Source organism: Telopea speciosissima, chromosome 3, assembly GCF_018873765.1.
Source record: "Telopea speciosissima isolate NSW1024214 ecotype Mountain lineage chromosome 3, Tspe_v1, whole genome shotgun sequence".
Taxonomy (NCBI): domain Eukaryota; kingdom Viridiplantae; phylum Streptophyta; class Magnoliopsida; order Proteales; family Proteaceae; genus Telopea; species Telopea speciosissima.
Window position 1 is genome coordinate 9,759,179 of NC_057918.1, and position 20,916 is coordinate 9,780,094.

Here is a 20,916-nt window from a genome sequence, read left to right on the forward strand (position 1 = left end):
GCTGCTGAGACTACTCACCCGGCATGTTATGGAAAAACGCACAAATGGTATACATGGGAAAACATGGGCATGAAGTTCTTTTTTTTTTCCCCCCCTTTCATGACCATCAAGGCTAGAAGTTATTTAGCAAAATAAATCAAGCAATTTATATATGCAACTCCTATTTATAGAGCATATCAAAAAGTGCACACCTTGAGAAACAAAACCATCAGTCAATTCTTGCTAACTTGTACACCAATGTTGCTATCCAAAACCCGAATAGATGCTTTGCTTACATTTTTTCTTTCTGAATGCCTCGCAGCGGAATCGAATGTTGTAGTGGTACAATGAGGGATTACAATCTGAACACCTTCGGATGTAAATCAGGCAAGAGACGAGAGGCATCTTGTTATTGCTGCTTCCTTTTCCCTTTTTTTTTGGGGGGGTGGGGGTGGGGGTGGGGGGGGGGGGGGGAAGGGGTGTTTACGAATACATAAATGGCCATTGAGGCCTTTCAAGGGTCTCCTAATTAAGCATGGCACGGCAGCAGCAGCAGCAGCAGGACAACTCCAAACAAAAGAATGATGATGGTGATGATCTGTCTCTCTAATTAACGAAACTCCTTCCTAAGACACATCTATAAAAGCACAGCAGGAAATAAGAAGCATTACCAACAAGTGACAAAGATATGGAAATTACAAAAAATAATCTGGAGTCTTGCGTGTGGTATCAGGTTCAATCTGTCTAGGGGCAGGGTCAAATTGAAGGAAATTCTGATCCATGTTCTCCCCAATTTCAAGTATAGCAGCCATGTTCCCGCACCGGTAACAGTAGTTCGGTGCACTAAATACTGTCACCACATTCTTCTCCTGCAAAAGTCGAAGACAATGGTAATTATTAATGATTATGATGTTTCTTATTTGTAGAAAGCTCTGTGGATTGATTTTAGCAGGGTTGGGTTCTGAGCCCTAGTGTAGTGTCACAAAAGGATTACAAAGTCCATCCAAAAACATAAGTGTATATTCTGTGTCTTCACCCACCTGGCACCAGTTAAAACCTTCCATGACAAGCTGATGGGCTCTTGCAACAAGCGTGAGTCCATTGGTGTGGTTGAACTGAGCAGCAATATCCTGTCCAAAAGTGTACCCAGCTCCTCGAGGAGAAATTCCCCATCCACATCGATCATCTGGATCAGACCACAAGAGATCGCACATTGGTCCCTCATGTGGAACCTGCTCCCCACAAGGACGGATGCCAGAAATCCAAACAAATCATTAAGATTGTATTGTATCTAAATGGTAAAAGGCAAATTCTAGAAACTTTTAATTTTAGTTGCTACTAGACTACTAAGTTTTAAAGAAGCAATTCGATGCCAGAGTAGTGGGGGACTACTACTACAGTTCTACTCCCCCCTCCAAACAAAAAAAGAGAGTAAAGATAAAACCAACATAATACGTTTCTTCCTCTATTTGCAAATGAGTGACACACCGTACAAACAATCGTCTATACCTTTAGAAAAGAAAAGGATATGAGGGCAGCTTCTGGGCACAAAACAAGGAAGACTTTTTTCTGAGATGGTTATCTTTCATTTTGATGAACAGTAAAGCCCTTTTCTCCCCCCTCCCCCCCCACCTGCTCTCTTTTTTCCTGGATGCCCTCAAATACAAGACCATTTCTCAAATTTTACCTGAACTCGTTCACTAAAAGGTTTTGTTTCTTTCAAACCATTATCCTTGACTAAGATGGTGGATCTCTCTGTGCTCAACCGTACACTAGAGAACACCCACAAAAAGAAGTTTTTGAAACTACATACAAATATGAGGAGAGATAATGACAAGCCTGTGGTTTTAACAGTTCTTACAATCAACTAGTTGTTACACTTACCAACTCGCACCAAAAATCTGGTTTGACGGTTGGCAGATGAAAAGAGCAGATTAACATTGGGATAAGTCAGAGGCGAGCAGCTGAAGAGCAGAGAAGATGAGTGACACCTAAAATCTCTGATGAAACCACAAGAGCTAGCACAGCAGCTTTTGGGCACGAAACAATGAAGACTTGTTCTGGGATAGTCATCTTTCATTCGAATGAACAGTAACGCCTTTTTCTTCCCCCCTTCCCCCCCACCCACACATCCCCTTTTCTTTTTTCTTCTATGCCTTGAATACAAACCCCCCACTTGTTCTAAAATTTTAACTCAATTCACTACAAGAAAATTTCTTTCACACCATTATCCTCGATACAAAATCACTAGTTCTAAAATATTAACTCATTCACCAAAAGGAAGAACATTACCATCCTCAATTAAGATGGTGTGAACACCCACAAAAAGGTATATTGCATTAAAGCACAATTTGAAACTACATTCTCTAAGCGACTTGTAAAATCTCTGATGAAACCTCAACAGCTAGGACCGCATGTATAAATTCATACCCATAATCATTTTAGAATGATAAAATCATCAGCAGCATGGTGGACCTTTTGAACACTAAATAACCAAGTAGCGAGGACTGCAAATCAGGGTGTTTTTGAAATCCTATAAATCTGTGTCTGGGCTGTGAGGGCTCTCAGCCACATGGATAGTTCAATGTGCTCATCAGCGCTTGACCCGGAGATGTGGATCATCCAAGGCACATTAGCATGGCGTACTCCCTCCTGTTCGAACCGGAGTATGAAACCAAACTTCTCCTCAGGAGGATACATGGGGCAATTCAGATGAGATACAATGTAGATCCAACTTTCTATTCACTCGTGGGATCCGGGCGGTCCAGAGGGGACCACCATGGCTCCTCTATTATAATTACACTCTTGCAAACACAAAATATCCATGTTTCTAGGCAGATATCTCTCTTCCCTCCCCCCCCCCCTCTCTACTTCCTTTCATAATCTGATATTTTTCAATGTTCTATAATCTAGGAAAACATACTTATCAAAAGAAATCACTAAGCACATCTGAAAGTGGCACAAGACAGAAGGAACTGGCTGTTAAGAGCACTAGTGACCCAAGCAGGTAGACAGACAATCTGGGTCAGTGAAGTCACATCATGAGGCGAAAATCATCACCTATTACTGCTACTATTGAAAAAAGAGGTTTTGCTAACAACCATTTGAGAGAAGAAAAAAATACGAATAAAATGCGGAGAAGAATGTAAATATACAAGTAGATAAGTGACAAAGAGGTAAAACCTGTGAGTCAATAATGAACCATACAAAAGCAGAAAATGTAAATACTGTCTGTAAGAGATCTCAATTCATTGGCAGAATAAGAGTCTCCCAACATTCACCATAACTCTTCAGGAATCAGGAGGAAAATAATAAAGAACTTATTTCAAGGTAAATTAGCAGAAATGTTAGTACAAGAAACAGCAAGGTAAAAAATAGTATGCGTACTTCCTGTATACGGTCCAAGGCACGAATGTTGTCCAAAGTATCCAAAGATGGGGAGAGTCCACCATGCAAACAGAAGATCTGGAGATGACAATGAATGCTTGTCAGATAATATCATGCGCTAAAAAAAATTAAAGAAATCTGCAACACTGTAGAACTTATACCTGGCTCTCAATAAGAGCTGTAAGGGGTAGATAATCAAAAAGGTCAGTGAAATACTTCCACACATTTGCATTTCCATATTTTCTCAAGCATTCATCATAGAAACCGTACCTGAAACAACACCCACAAAATAAAGTATCTGCAATAATCAGACAAAAAAAGAAAAGAAAAGAAAAGAAATGAAGAAAACATATCTCAAGAAAGATCATAAGATCATTTTACTCCACTTCCTCAAACAGCAGTGAGACCACATTATTTTACATTCCTAAGCACATCAAAGTCACAGGCAGCAGTGAGAGACCACATTATTTTACATTCCTAAACACATCGAAAGCAAGAAGTTCAGAGTATCAAGATGGGATAGAACAATATTCAATTCCCAAATACAGCTAGGGCACCAGCGGGTCCAATGGACCCTGTTAAGGTTTATACCATGAGAATCTTTGTGTAGATTTCCTGCGGTAGTAATATTCCGTTTTGGTTTGTTTATAGTAAGTAGCTAACAAGATAGGCTGAGTGTCCCTATTGTGGTATATCATAGTGATAGTGTTCCTTTATAGTTGGTCTTCTTTCCTAGTTAGACTGTTAGTTAAGTCTTCTATTTCTGCAAGGCTTCTAGTCTTTGCTCTTTTGTGATTGGGAATATATATCTACACTGATACAATGGAGGAAGGCTGTGCTTCTATCGGCTGCTCTTCTCCTCGCAGTCCCATTCTTCTCTTCTTTCATTCTCTCTCTCTCTCTACTTGCAGGTACTGGTTACAGATTCTGGGTTTGTTACATGGTATCAGAGCTGTAACCAGTAGCTGATTTGACAGTCGTTCAAGTCCTCCGATTTGTGGTGAAACCCTAGTTCATAGAAGAACTACGGTTTCGTATGGGTTTCAATGAAGATTGAAGTACGTGTATCTGCTACTTATGAAGATTGATGAATCATACCCGAATCAATTCATATATTTCATATTTGCTGCTATCGATGGAGTCGATTTGCTAATAGCGTTTTATTGTAGAAGACGCTTATAGTTTTTGGTTTACTACTGGCTATCGTTAGCTGAAACTGAAGCTAGCTCTCGACACTGAAAGATTTGCTGCATTTTATCTCAAACCAAATCTGCTGAACCAGAGTTTCATGTTAGGTCTGAGAAGAAGACCTACTGCTCCAACATATTGCTGACTTTACTTCTGTTTTCCCCCTCTGATTTTATAACTAGAAGCTCAGGTCGAGTATTACTCCCGGACCGATTTTTGATTATCCATGCTGGGAGGTTTAAGGGGAGAAGAGGTGTTTTCCTGAAGCAACTTCCGTCTGGATTGCTTCTCGTTATGGTGCCATTCAAGATTAATGGTGTTCTTAGCACTTTCCGCATTGCCTTCCTCTGCATATTTTCTGTGGTTGCGTGACTGACAACATACTTTCTTTATTCCCAAAAGTTGCTCCCTGGTTTCGTCTTGAGCAAGGAGACAATTGAAGTCCTTTTCAATTCGTTACATCTAACCTACCCTAAAATACCCCTTCGTTTCATGTGAACACAACAATCGTAATCTTTCCCCTTTGTCATCATTACTTCATTTATTTGGTTTCCATAAATATCCCTCCCATTACCATTAAGTCCCCCTTGTTCATATTTTACTTCCTATTCCAAGTTTACCCTTTGGCCTTAGCTAGAGCTAAAAATTGGATTTCAACTAAATTATGTCAATTGAGATATTTACACTTTTGTCACTTCTTTTTTAACTATCCATGGATCCCTTAAAACATTATGGTTAATTACCATATTCCCACTATCTCTTGATCTTGGCATATTTTGAATATTATTTTGCTTGAGTGGTCCCATAAGTATAGCTAATAATTGAGTTTCAACCCGGGATTGCATGGAATATTAACAGAATTGTCTTTGGTCATATATTTGTAATTTTATAGCTTTGGTAGGCCCTAGTTAGCATCAGTTTGGGATTTGAAATTTTTTTTGGAGATTGATACTTGCATGGAGATTATTTGCTACCGTAAGGGGGAGATTGGAGATTAATTTTTTATCGGAGATTATTTGTAACTGCTCTTGCTGATGCTGATAATTATATGATTGTTCAATATTATTTATAGGAATTTCTGCATTATTTGTCCACGTGTAATGTTACACGTGAGGGGGAGATTTAAGATTTTTATCAACTCAGTCACCAATGGAAGAATATTATTATTTATTTGTTCGTGTCCTCAACAACAATTTTATCTGTAAAGATGGTATACAACAACAATGCAATTTGTTTGGTCTACAACAATCTGATGCTGAGTTATTTGGTTCGCAGTGACCTATACTGTGCTTTTATCTGGTTCACAACAACCTATGCTGAAATTTTATCTAAGCCCTTTGTTTGGGGCTTAGGAGTAAATTTGATCATTACTAATGAGATCTTGGTTTGTAATAACCTATATTGCATTTTTATTAGTGGAATTTTATCCGAGACCTCTGTTTGGGGCTCAGGAGTAAGTCTGATTGATGCAGATACATCACCAAAAGAGACTAATTTTAATGGGAATAAGTCTAGGGTTGGGTTATACACATGTTGGACCTATGATCCCATGGATTTTCAATGTAATAGGCTACTTTTACGGGCCTAAACTATGAGTCTGGATCTGCTCCCCACTTGGGTACGGGGGGACAGATCTGAGCCCTCTAAGGGGCGTGGGTCCCACACCGTATGGAGGGTTCAGATCTGTCCCCAATGCTCCCCATGTGGGTAGCTGATCCCTACTCCTAAACTATGGGTCATAAGGTTGCATACGGGATTAATCAGCTTAGTTTCCGAACTTAGTTTTTTTTTGAAGTCTCTTGTTTTTTAAATTGAACTGAGTCCAAGCTGGTCCAACCAATGGTTCAATTTAAGTGATTTTAGTAGTTTTCTTTTATTTGCTTTAAGCAATGTAAGTTGGGCTGGATTAGGGCTCTACAAGTCCAGCTATGTATTGAGTCTATTTCCTTCAGTATTTCAGTTTCCTAGTCAAATTAGGTTACCTAATAGGTTAAGGATTGGGTTAGGCCTTCCCTTTTTAGTGTAGGAGTCTATTTTTAAGTCTTTTATATAAAGGTTGTAAAGGGGGCAAGCATTGGACACAAATTTTGATTAATGATAAGCTTTTTGCTGCTCTTCTTCTCCATTGAAGATTTTTGTTTTGTGTTTGGTCAAAGCTGAAGGAATCAGTGTTTGATCTGATTGACACCTTGCGGTGGGAAGACCGGGTGGTTCCATTCGGTTACTTGTCCTCTCCATCGCTGTAACATTCAAGTTCTGGTTTTAAGAGTTATTCTACATCAACAAAGTTCTGTTCAAGTTTGTTCTTCAATCTACAAGTGTGAACCTGAATCAAACCCTAACCACTCTCTTCTCCTCTAGACCACCCATAACCTGCACAGGATAACTTATAACCATCAGAACACTACCAAATCTTGACCGAGTGTCCTTCCAGCCTTTTGGAAGACTCGATCCAACCCTAATCCTAATCTGTCCACTCTAGCCATAGAATCCCCACTCATCTCTCTTTCCAAATCCTAACTAACTCAACCAACCTTGCTGCCGATTCTGTTCAGTAGCGTTAGATTAATTATTTGTTAACGAGCCCTTCACTGGAAGTCTCCCCTACATCAACTTACCCTAACCCTAACCCTAACCCTAAATTTGACATTTTCCCTTAAGTTAATCTTAATTGAACTACCCTTTGAACAACAAATCATAGTTTTGGCTTCTAGTTGAATTTAATTCAATCTAGGACTATATTACTGATCTTTACTATCAGATATCTAATCATGTGATTTTTGCTAATCACTTCATTGTTACCCTATGTTGAAGTGCCTAATGATGTAGTTGTTGTATGTTACACATTTATTTGTCTTCTTTGTGAAGCTTACTACTTGCCTTCCTTGAGAAAGATTTATGATGTAGCTATTGGATGCTGCACTTTTATCTATCTTTGTTTAAGCAGATTACTACATACTACCTGCCTTGCTTTAGAAGAGCTTATATTGTTGCTGATATGATATTTTGGATTGTGGATTGGTGTTCTCCACCACATTTTTTGTTCGTTGTTGATGGTTATGATTGGGTTTATTCAACACGACGTTCTTTTTATCTACTAACGACGCTGATGATTGGTGTGCTTGAGCTGATATTGCTACCTGGAGAATATACTGTCGGAGATGGAAAAACCCTCATAGTACATATCTTAACACTCCCCCTCAAGCTGGAGTATACATATAAAAGGGTTCCAGTTTGGAACAGAAAGAATAGACATTAAAAGCAACACCAATCTTGAATAGCAGTTGTCGACGCCAGTGAACATGGAGGAAGCTTCATTCAGGTAGCATTATCAACTCAAGCACACCAATCATTGGCAGCATTAGTGGACAATAATCCTTGTGTCGAATAAATCCAATCAGAAACGAACAAAATAAGCGGTAGTGAACACAAACCGCAATCCACAATATCATAGCAACAACAACAATATTAAAAGCACTTCTCAAAGAAGGGAGGTAATAAATAGTAATCTTTCTAAAGAAAGATAAAAGTATAGCATCCAATAGCTACATCATAAGCCCTTCTTAAAGAAAACAAGTAGGAAGCTTTAGGAAGAAGACAAATACAAATGCAACATACAAAAATTACATCATAAACTCTTCTCAAAAGAAGACACTCCACTAACATGATAAAAATGATGTAATTAGCAAAGATCACATGATTAGAGATCTGATTAGTGAAAATCAGACTCAATCCTAAGCCCCAACCAAAGGTCTCAGATAAAAATTCCACTAATAGACATGCAATATAGGTTACCATGAACCAAGTAGCAGCATCAGGTTGTTGGGGATTAGACAACACCAGGTTGTTGTGAACTAGACAACATAAGGTTGTTGTAGACCAAATAACTCAGTATCAAATTGTTGGGGACCAAACAACATCAAGTTGTTGTAGACCAAATAAATATGCTTTGTTGTTGAATATCTTCACAAATAAAATTGTTGTTGAGGACACCAACAAATAAATAATAATCTTCAACTGAAATAATATTGAGCAAATAAGAACCTCCAATCTCCCTCTCACGTGTAGCACGACATGTATACAAATAATGACCAATAATCAACATCTCAAAGGATGAGCATCACAAAGAATCCTAATCAAGAGCAATTGCAAATAATCTCCAATAAAAAAAATAATCCCAATCTCCCCCTCACATAGCAAATAATCCCCCCTGCAAGTACCAAAATTTCAAAAAATTGTGAATCCCAAACCGATGCGATTGGAGGCCCACCAAAGCATTAAAATTTGCAAATATTCAAGCCCAATGGCAATTCAGTAAATAATCCAGCTAATCCCGGGTTGAAAACCAATTTTATTGGCCACAAGTATGGGACCAACCAACCAAAGGAATACTCAAAATATGTGAAGAAAATGAGATAGTGGCAATCTAGTAATTAACCATAATATTCAAAGGGCTCAGGGGTAGTTAAAAGAGAATGAATGACAATACAGTAAATATCTCAAGTTATAAAGGGAATGGCATGAACGTAATTTATTTGAAATCCAATTTTTTGCACAAGCTAAGGCCAAAGGGTAAACTTGGAATGGGATATAAAATATGGACAAGGGAGGGGGACTTAATGGTAATTGGAGGGGTAATTATAGAAACCAAATAACAAAATAAAAAAGAAGATAACGTGGGGATAGACTATAAGTGGAGGGGCAATAATGTGGATTTTAAAAAAATACCAGCGGTAACTTTGTGAGGAAACCAACTCATAAAAGAAACCCATTCGTATTAGGAAACCTGGGAATCGAAGAAACCCATTCGTAATAGGAAACCTGGGAATCAAAGAATAGCAATGGTCTCCCATCTCCAGCATGAACCAGAGGCAGAAACCTGGGAATCAATCATTACCAATATCACTTTGGAAGGCTCTGCCAGTTCAAATCGATACCAAGAATGGACAGGAATCGACACCATCAATAGCAGTAGCAAATGAACACCTATAAATAGTAGCAAGCAAACAAATCTTCAACCCTCTAGACTTCTATACGACAGTAGCAAGCACCAAACAGCCCATGAAAATCTCAGAAAATTAAGTATTATCAACGATGGCAGCAGCAACTAGTTCAAATCCTAAAGCAACCGGTGAGGTACAGCAGCAAATGAACAAAAAAGGCAGAATAATAGCAGCAACTGAGGAAATCGCAGATTACTTCAGCAATATGAATTCAAAAATAAATCAGCAGAATAGCATCCAGAAAATCAGCAATTGATCAGGTATGATTTTTCATACAAATCTTCATTGAAACAGTATATGAAACCCTAGTGCCTCTTCTATAAACAAGGGTTTCCTTATTCAAACCAGACACCCAAAAAACCTCTCAGAACGGCAATCATTGAGAGAAACAGATACTGGTTACAGCTCTGATACCATGTGACAAACCAGGATCTGTAATCAGTATCTGGAATAGAGGAGAGAGGAGAAAAGAGAGAAAGAGATTAAGCGAGAAGAAGAGAGGAGGCTGCCCAAGAGAGAAGTAGTCGATTACTCTTAGCAGCTTACCTCACATATTATTTATAATAACTAAACCAAGCTTGATAATTGCAATCCTTGCAGAAACAAGGAAGTAAAATCCTAGTTACACCAAATGAAACCACCCTTATCGTGGACATTACAGCAAGAAGAATATACCACAGGGGATGGACAAGAATACTCCCATGGTACATATCTTAACAGACCCTACAAATGCAGAGTGTCAAGATTTAGGGAGCAAGAGGAGCTGGATTAGATTTTATGGATATTTTGGGAATGCGTTCTGCCAGCATGCCCTATGGCGGACTTAAAAATTTATCTTTCCTAGTTCCTAATTCTTAAAAGCAACAAATGCTAGTCAAGATGTTAAAAAGCCAACAACTTCATAACTTTTTTGTGTACCTATGATCTGACCTTAGTTTCCAAAGTACACTTATTATCTCATTACATGAGAAGATTAAAATTTCATCCTGCCCATGTTTCACGATATGTTTTTCCTTTTGCCTCTTATTTTCACGTTGTCCAAACAAGTTTAGACCTGCATTAGATTTTCTTTGATCTTATTCATATTTTCATCTGGTTTTTTTACACCTTGAGGGGGGATGGATCAGTTGGAAGTCCATATAGACTATAGAGGTGTCTGGTACTTTTTTAATATAATTTGATCGATAAGATTGTTGATTTTTTTTTTTCCACAGTTTTTACAAACTTTTCATTATCATTACAGTTTAACATGTCGGGGGGAGTTGTATCACGATCTTGAAGGCAGGAGTTTCTCAACATATTAAAAGCATGATTTCCAGGAGGATTACAAATCATCTTAATCTGCTAGGTTCAGATCTAAGATTTGTTTATTTGAAGCTACATTCATCAGAGGTGTTTAAACAGAGTTCTGATTCTTGTATTTGACTTTTTGTCCTGGCTGTGAGCCTTGGAAAACATAGCTGAGGTTTGTTGTTTGGGGTTAAATTTTGGGCATTTGTTGCACTTTAGGTCTACCATCAAAACCTGAAGTTTCATTATCACGGAAAAGTTATTTATTCGGATGGTTCTCAGAAAATGAAATTGCATTAGTCTTATAAGACCACAACATCAACCTGACTAACTGACTTGGGCTCATATTTCGCAGGTTTAAACCTCTGTAAAGATACCATTCTAACCAATAATTTAAGACCAAACAAACATTGTATGATCAATTTTCTCTTTTGCCAAAATTAAATACACACTTATGAGTTATGAGAGGGTTCATATGTCCAAACAAATTTGAGGATCAGAGAGCCAGACCTCATTAGTTTTTAGTGTGTTATAGGTGGCTTTATTCATGCTCAAGCCTAATTTTCTCTGAGAAGCTTCACGTGATTCAGTCACACATTGAATGATCTGCTTTAGGTCAATTGAAGCCTGCTCATTCTGGATTGTCTGGCTTGCTGAACTTCAGAAGTTATTTTTTATTGGTGTTAATTAACAATTCTAGCAACTTAATTGAGGCCATTGCCCACAAGTGTTTGGTGTATGTTGGAGGATGGGGAGGTGCTAACACATTACTGTTAAGGTTTGTTTGACCTAATTCTCCTTCCGTGCTTTCAGCTAGCATTACCTCTTATAATTGAGAAAAAATCTCACTGATGAGTTCATATTAAAAAAGCCAAACTAGGTGCTAATCACTGAATTTTCTTGAATATGAATGAGGTGGCAGAAATTAATAACTCCAACCTTGCACTAAGGGGCACATGACACAAATTCAGACACGGAAACCTGCTCTAGCAAGCAGTTACACTATAATAATAATAAATTAAAAATAAAATAAATAAATAAATAAAAACCATAGGAATCTGAAGTCTGAACAGGATGGAAGCTTCTTTGTAATACACCAAACTTGCAATCAAAGTAAGGTCCAAAAATTCATACCATATTTCCACACCACAAAGTCTACATAAATTCATCCATACTTGTAGTATACATCTTATCTAATTCAGCCATACTTCCACCATACGCCTTTATCTACTTCAAAGGAAATCTTATTACATATACATCACTGCTATTGTGACATGAAATGCTAAACAGTCCCCGAAAATGGTCCGGGCATGGACACTAAGAAATGTCCTTAAAAAACCCATCTTCTTCACAAGTAAACCATCTAAATCCTATATCTCCTAAATCAAAATTTCTATAAGACACTACCATTTCCATTACAAGTAGAACTAGAATTGCACTTCAGACCATATGGGCATGTGGTTTCACAAAGTTGTGGTACACCACAAATGCACTGAATCATTCTTATGACAAATCAATGGACCTGCCAAATGGAGATGGATTCTTCATTGCCATATACATCTCTTTAAATCCTAGGTCAGTTTACATACGCAAGGGTTCTGTTTTGTTGAAATGAAATTGATTCGATTGCTGTTGTGGTAGATTCTTGGTTTCTTCGTATAAAGTGTATTCAGCTTCTAATCATCACTACAACGAGTTTTCTTAAAAGAAAACAACTCCTTCAAGAAGTCCCACATATTAACTAACAGAAAACAATTCTGTAAAGCAGTTTTTTTTTTTTTTAATTACCTTTTATTTGTTGTTTCAAGCTTCACATGATTTGGGGTTCTGTTGATTAAAAAAAAATTTAACATTCATGCTACTGTTAGCAGCCCTAATTCATCTAGCATTTATGTCCTAGGACCATAGCTCACCGGGTGCAAGGATTGCTTAAACCTTCCTGCATAGTTTTACAGCTCCATACGACAGTTGCCAAACCAATTCACCGATAATTTCTGACTCTGAGAACAAAGTATATGTTAAGGTGACAAAAATAAACAAACATATCTCATGGAACACAAGAATAGCTCCAACAGGCATTAAAAATCACAGTTTTTTTTCCCCACATGATTTCTTCAACTGAGAAAGAGTTGTTTGAAATCCATGAATTGAAGTGCTGGGAAAAGAAAGAATAAATCAACATGTTATCAGAGCAGAAAATAGACGAGACAAGTAGTGAAGATAGTTTAGTCAATATCAATCCGAAAAGAAAAAATTTACAAGAGATAAAATGTAACTTTATAGCAAAACAATGAGATTTACGTTTCTTTTATGCAACAACCTGTAAGATAATTATGGAACCCTTGTAAGGACTGGAAGCTCATACAGTTTCTACCATTCATTGGTGAGAAAAAAAGTATGTAAATTCTTGGGAGTTGACCATCCAAGAAATTAAGGTAGCAAATTAAGGATGGGCAGACTTTTGAAAAGAACAAAGAGCTTACACTTGGGTTATTTGCCGGCTCTCATGATTCCCTCTTAGAATTGTAATTCTATCTCTATAACGGACCTTCAAGGCCACTAAAAGGGTAACAGTCTCCACCGAGTAGTACCCACGATCTGCATTAACAGAAACAAAAATTGTATCGGTCCAACATATAGAGCTTAAATGCAATAATTGATTCTTGAACTCTGATTTGAATAAGATTGAATACAAACTTAAACATAAACGGTAAACAAATAGAACAGGAGCATGAATGCAGAAGCAGCTGCAGCTCCACGGGTCTGCTCGGAACCCATTCTGAGCCATTGGTTCTCCTCTCTCGGTTGGCGGTTGCCAGCCACCACAGATCAGGTTGTTTTGTTTGGAGGGCGATCGGTGGATCCCTCAGTTCAGCGATGGTTTTAATTCGTTTGCTTTTGTCGTAAGAGTAAAACAGCCGCTCCGATTTATAGGAATTACATGAAATCATGTAGAAATAAATACCAAACCGCACAACCAATGGAATTGACAGCAATTCGACAAGAACAGAAACGTCAAAGGGGAAACCCAAAACTCTTAAAAAAAACATCCAGACAGCCAAACACCTTTCAATTGGGAAAAGGGAGGGGGAGATGAAACACTAACAAAAAACAAGTATATAATAGAAATGAAAAACTGAGAGATATAGAGAGAGAGAGAGAGAGAGAAAATTATTCGACTGACCTACGTAGTCTCCCATGAAGAGGTAATTGGTATCAGGGGAGTTCCCTCCGATCCGAAACAGCTCGATGAGATCATGGAACTGACCATGGATATCGCCGCAGACGGTGACGGGGCACTTCACTGGCTGTACGTTCCATTCCTCGACGAGGATCGCCCGAGCCTGCTCGCACAAAGCCTTCACCTCCGCCTCGGCCAAAGGCTTACATTCCATCAGATGCTCGATCTGCCGGTCCAGATCCGCGTGTGACGGCATCCTTTCTTTTTTCCCTCACCGAACTGCAATGCAAATCGATCAGAAAAACCACAACACCCAAATCCAACCGGAAAGGCGATTGTAGATCGAGTTCTTACGTACAGAGAGATTGCCGGATCAAATTCGGAGCATCGGCAGCGGCGACGATCGCCGATGAAAAACTGTTGGGATTAAGGGTCGAGGATAAAGAGAACTTAGGAGGATGAAACCAGAGAAAAAGAGTGATTTGTCTTCGATCCTCCTTCGATCATTCCTCGGAGCCAAGCATTGTTTTTCAATTTCTGGATTTTGAGGTTCTTCTTCGTCTGTAAGAGAAATGAAAGCCCTCCCTCTTTCTTGATATGCTCGGAAGCCCAAAAAATAATAGAAAGAAAAATTCAGCACGCCCTTGTCCGGAAGTACCGAAGTAGATTAACACAGTTTTTTATTTTTTTTCATTGAGAGAAATTATCTAAAAATTCTAACCGTTAGATGTTTAAAAAATATCTAGATTGATCTCTTCTCAAATTGCAAATGAAGGGCCTTATCCCACCAAAATGGGATCCGCTGCATAGATCTTTGCCCTCTCATTAGCTCTATTCGAGGTCATACTTCATATAAAACTTATATTATGTATGTTTTTTCCTTATCATTTTTCCTATAGGGTCATCATATTGGAATATCCAAATGCCTCCGTTGAATTGCAAGAACTGGGAGCATCTAGGCCCTAGTGAGCCTCAGGCGGGTGGCCCCAATAAATTATACAGCGGCAAAGGTTTGATCACGAGACCTTGCTTCCTGAGGCGAAGTCTCATGTCCCCTCCAAGCCAACTGCGCTAACCCCTTGGGGTTCTCAATACCATCTTAATTGCACACCATTCCACAACATTCCTCATACCCAATCGTATGTCTTCCTATAAAATTCTTCTTTAATTGCCCAACATTCCACATATATTGACATATGAGTGTCAATACATTCTATCCATGATTTATATTAATGAATTTTTAATATCTATTTTGGGTAAATTACACGTCACTCCCTATTTTTCAAACGAAACTCAAATCACCCCTTGGTTTTTTAAAATACTCAAATCACCTCCTATATTAGACTCTAATATGATAAATTAATCCATATCATTAGTTTTATGTTGTTAAGTGATGATGTCAGCCAGTTAAATAAATTTAAATCTCTAAATTACCATTGACATCCAAACATAAATTTTGAAGGGTAATATCATAAATTTAATTCTAATATTTTAGTACAAGGGTAAAATAATCCTTTCACACCAATAACTAACAACAGACTAACACCGTTACTATAGATAGGGACAGATGAGTATTTTCAAAAATCAGGGGATGATTTGAGTTTCATTTGAAAACCAAGGGGTGATGTGTAATTTATCCTATCTTATATTATTATTTTATAAATATCAATTAAACTAAAATTTCTTCTAGTAAATAAAAGACTTAAAATTCACAGATTCACAAAATCTCAATCTCATCTAAACTGCCATGTGGCAATGATCCAAAGACGTGCTATCTACACTAGATAAAAGCATGGCTTTTTATATATGTATTAATAACAAAGGAAAAAGATATATATATATATATTTTGGTAAGATAACAAAGGAAAAATATTGCTACAATATTGTGCAGTTTTACTCTCACATGATTTTGTTTATTTAATTTAAAAATATGAATTCCATATGAATGATAATTTTTCAAAATGTCGATCATTTGTGTTATTTGCTTTATTTCCTGGGCAGATCCATTTCCCCAAGTTCCTTTAATAGAGGAGGGTAAAAATGACCCTACTTCTGCTTGGATGGGATCCACCCCCATCTATTAGAAGAGCGGACAGAAAATGAAGCAGATAAAAATACGTGGTGCATATTCAATCCTCCCTGCACTGACAGCACGGGCATCTTCTCCCAAGCTGAAATTGCAAACCCCCCACCCCGCCCCCTCTCTCTCTCTCTCTCTCTCGTGTGCTCGAGACTCGCCTGAGTTTTCCAGTGCCCACCGCAGAATTGAACAGAGATCGTGTGCCAAATTGAGCAGATTATCCGTCATTGTTTTCTAGTGTCTTTGTGATTTCAGTGACTGGGGACTGTCGTCACTACGCCCTCGATGGTTTTGGACTCTATTCAAATTTCAATGTCGGCCCAGCAGTCTCTCGCAATCGGCCATTGTTTTCCAGTGTCGTTCATTTTTAATTGCAGACACGCAACCAACTGATTCTTTTGGGTTGGGGGTCAGAGAGTATGAAGCAAGGCAAGGAACTGCAACTCTGATTTGGACAAGACCTGTGTAGACAAAAAAAAAAAGAATATGAGGACAGAGAGAGCATTGGCTTCAATGACGAGGCATTTGGCATTTGGAGGCAGCCAACAGAGCCTGCAATCGACCTCCGGTGGGAAATGCCACCTCGCAATGGGCTGCTTTCTCAAGTGAATCAAGCTTGTGAGATGCAGTAGAAGTCAAAATCTTTGTAACAGAGTTGTTTTTTGGCAATGCATCTCACATGTTTGATAAGATTATGCAAAGAACCGAGGATAAATATTTACATAATTTATTTTACATGTATCTATACCAAACCTATATGAGGCTATATCTCATTGTACAAACTATTATGTCTATTGCTACCAAAAGAACTTTTATTTATGATTCACAAATTATTATTGTAAATGTTTTTTTTAAAAATAGAATATAAATATAGCAAAAACTATATCATAGAGAGCCTTAAGTTATGTATTTTTTATGCATTGTTGAAATATCAGTTTTTTGTAGTCAGACTCGCCCTAACCAATATTGACCAGGTTGGGTCTCTATATTTTTAATTAATATACAGTTATATAAAATCAGGTCTGGCTAGGTTGGGCTGGACTGGATCGGGCTCATATATTGCTTCAACTCAGGCCTGACCCGACCTCAAGCATAAACATCTCAACCCAAGCCCTGTCTAGGCTCAGGGCAGGCTCGGGTTCTCAGGGCCAAACTTACACCATTAATTTTTGTAGTGGGAGGTGGTTCACTGACACTAGCCAAAGATATGAGAGAGAAAGAGAGAGAGAGAGTTATTGTGTGAGAAGCTAAGCACCTAAGAGAGAAACTGAGACCTAAGGGAGCTAAGCACCTAAGAGAGAAACTGAGACCTAAGGGTTTAACAATCTTACTATCAAAGGAGAGTCCGAGTGAAAGAGAGAGATTCGACTTGAGAGTTGTCGATGATCACTCATCATCCCCTCAAGCTAGCCAAGAAGTTGCAGCAAGTTGGGAGTTGCAGGCTAGAGGTTGTAGCAAAGAGAAGTTACACAGGGGTTAGGGTTCCAATGTTATCGAAATTGAATAGGGAAACAATATCGTGAGAATGGCATATATGGAGTGATGGTCCAACCATTTTAGAACAGTTTAATTTTTTTACCAAACTTGATGAATTTTTTATGATTTGATCAAAACAAATAATTCTTGGATGAGTCGATTGACCCAATCCAAGTCTTGTAAATTTGTTATGGGAGAATATTTTCTGTGCTGAGGGCGCAGGCAGCGCCTAGACACATGGGGGTGGGCAAATGACCACCCTGCCCCCTTGAATGGTAGGCTTGTCTGGGTGCAGGTTGCGCTGCGGCACATAGAACATAAGCCCATTTGTTATATAGAGCGAGTCTTCATGACTCATGACCAGATTCTCTTTTTTTCTTTTACTCAACTAGGGCAACTCGCCAAAGATGAAACATGTTTTTTCCAACAATGTTTTGGTGTAAAATATATGTAAAACAAATTGATTGGTTTTTTTTTTTTTTTTACCTCCCCTACTTCTTGTGTTTTCATTGTAAAATTTCACATGTTGGGAGTTATATAATCAGGTCCTTGATGCCTTCATAAATTTGAGGAGTTCTCTCCATCTAATGCCTTAAGGTTTTGGATTGGACCTTTCAACATAGTACTAGCGCCCATGGTTCCTTGTTTTTTTCCATCATTATTTTTCCACGTGTATGTTATACTTCCACATCAGTTTGTTCACGTCCTTGCTTCCTTCATATGGTTTAGGTCCTTGGTGCCTTCATATATTTATCTTTTTTTTTTTTTTACTTTCAATGAAACACTTTCAGAGTTTAAAAAAAGATATCTTCCTTAATTTTTTTTTAAGTTATGTTCCTTTATTTTTTCTCCCACGACCTCCACTATATAGCTAGGTATACAACTACTATAATACAAATATACAATGCATATATACTTGGTTTCATACTCCCTTTATATTTGTCGCGGTGGAGAGAGAACTTGGGCTTTGTTTATGTCATAAGGTAATATTAATTAACGCTCATATTTTGTTTTCATGAGGACCACATAATCATTTTTTTGATATTAATCTTTAGTCCAATTTAATATTGTACTGTGACAAACTAATGCTTTGAAATTTAAAACCTAAAAAGGTTCATTGAAAAACAAATGGAAAAATGTCCCATAAATGCTGAGCCTATCAAATGATTAAGATAAGTCATTAAATTTGACATGTAGTCCATATAAAGAACCTCATCCATATAACAACTAGTATAAAAATAATCACAAGTCCACATACCATAAATAGGTGATTATATATTAATGTCCTCTTGGACTATCAATAAAATTTTACCAGGGCTCTTTTATTATTGATTAGTTCTTCTTTTCAATGAGTAGCAAGATAGCATACCATGAATAGAATTTTAGTCATTTTTTTTGTAAATATGACTTTTCTGAGCAGGAGATCTTCCTCTGTTGATTTTCTTTAATATAATTTTAGTCTTTTGTACACAAAAAAAAAGAAGAAAAAAGATAGCATACTTATATATATGGTGCTTATATATCACATTTTCACATAATAACATAAGAATCATCTGGAATGCACGTTCCAAAGGATAGTCCTCCATGCCACGTGTTTTTTTCAAAGGAAAAGAGAAAGCATCAAATGGGTACTTTGATAAGTTCTACATTTTAAATATGAAAAAAAAAGGTTATCCGACAACGTCTCCTACATCCACTCATATGTAGGGGTGTAAATGAATAGCCGAAATTCGTTTCAGTTTCAGTGTTTGTATCCGTTTAGCACTATTCGAATCCGTCCGAAAGCTAAACGGATACGGATATGGATAGACTATAGCTATCCGAAAAGCTATATTTACATGTAAACGGATAAAATATCCGATCTGTATCCGTGTTCGTATCCGTTTAGCACTATCCGAATCTGTTCGAAAGCTAATTGGATGAGGATGCGGATATAATACTATCCGAGCCGAATCCGATCCATTTACATCCCTACTCATATGTGGTAGTAAAATGACCACTCCACCCTTCCCCTTGGATGCTTGTGTGCATGATCTCATTGGCCCCCGCGCTGGCGCATTGACCATGCAGCTTGACAACAAACCCTTTCACTTTAAATATATATTAACTACAGGGTCTACATGGAAAAAGTAAATTTGTTTACAAATAAAAAATAAAAATAAAAAAATAAAGGGAAAAAGAAGACCACGATGCCAGTGTGTATATTCATGTGAACGCCCTCTCACAGTCTACTTGTGGATCGAAATTCTCTCTTTATTAAATGCCTCTTTATTGGACGATCTGTTCAATCACTCACCCCCTCATTGGTAGGAAATTGCACTCTTGATCATAGAGATTCATATCCTAAAGATGTCATGCAAGGGTTAGGGAGCCCATGACTCCACGCTCACAAGTGACATAATTTTTATAGGGGATAAAAAAGGCTTCGAGGTCATGTGGCCCTTACGCCAATGTTAGGGCCAATGAGAGCGTAGACATAAACATCCAAAAAGGATGGGATTTCACCCTCCTAGTGTCTGGCGTAGGAGCCACGTGACCTCGCAGCAATTCCCCATCCATTTCTTAATTACTTAAAATGATAAACCAAAGGAAAAGTTCAAGGTACAAATGTACAATCGAACTAAACTGCTTTTGAATCAACTCCAAACTTCTTTAACACTAGAAATTGCAAGCACTACAAGGTACAAGCGAGCATTCACTTGCTAGCTAGTTATTTGAAGGATTGCACCTTCAGACACATTCCAAGAGAGATTAACAGCACAACTGACTCTCTTGCTCGGAGGGCGTTATCTTTAACGTGTGAGATTAACTGGCCCATTTCCACTCCTTGGCTCTCTAAATTATGTAACTAAGATTCTATGTGCTCGACACGTTTTAATAAATAAGCCTTCTTTTTACCCAAAAAAGAAAAAAAAAGTACAAGCGATAAACTTTTAGTTTTTCTTTCTTCTTTTAGGTAATGTGGAAATTGGTGTATGTAATTATTATTATTATTATTTTATTTTTTTAAGAATGGGCTATTGATATATGTGTACTTATATAACCTTTTACTTAATAATTAATGTCGCTGTAAACAATGACATACTGTATAGCATATAACTACAGTGCTCAGGAATCAGGACGGGCCATGTACCTAGCCCAAGCCCATATTTCACTTAAGAGTATAGAGAACTTTTTTTTGTTTGTTTTGGGAATTGGAGCTGTGGCCGACTAATTCCCCCAGGGCTCATGCAGGACTCCACAATGCACACGAATCGGGTGATACTAGGGCCCCCATGTTCACCAAGAAGTTTTCTCTTAGGCGGATGGCCCAAAGGGGGAAGGCGGAGTCG

General features: G+C 37.9%; 1 protein-coding gene across 1 annotated transcript; it reads right to left on the minus strand.

Moving 5' to 3' along the window:
* Positions 1–460: 460 nt before the first annotated feature.
* On the minus strand, positions 461–14,592 carry LOC122655678 (serine/threonine-protein phosphatase PP2A catalytic subunit). The gene is made up of 7 exons (XM_043849946.1): positions 14,387–14,592; positions 14,032–14,307; positions 13,331–13,445; positions 3,528–3,636; positions 3,367–3,444; positions 1,020–1,211; positions 461–848 (listed from the first exon to the last, which is right to left on the minus strand). The coding sequence occupies exons 2-7, from the start codon at positions 14,282–14,284 to the stop codon at positions 675–677; spliced, it is 921 nt and encodes a 306-aa protein (XP_043705881.1). The 5' UTR covers positions 14,285–14,307; positions 14,387–14,592; the 3' UTR covers positions 461–674.
* Between the last annotated feature and the right edge of the window lie 6,324 nt (positions 14,593–20,916).

Bases quoted from the DNA above. Each gene is read 5' to 3' on its own strand.
- LOC122655678 (XM_043849946.1), bottom strand. From the start codon at position 14,284: ATGCCGTCACACGCGGATCTGGACCGGCAGATCGAGCATCTGATGGAA. The intron at 1,212-3,366 runs GTACGCATACTA...TGTGGGGAGCAG, and splicing joins CCTTGGACCGTATACAGGAA to GTTCCACATGAGGGACCAAT. The intron at 849-1,019 runs GTGGGTGAAGAC...CGACTTTTGCAG, and splicing joins AAGGTTTTAACTGGTGCCAG to GAGAAGAATGTGGTGACAGT.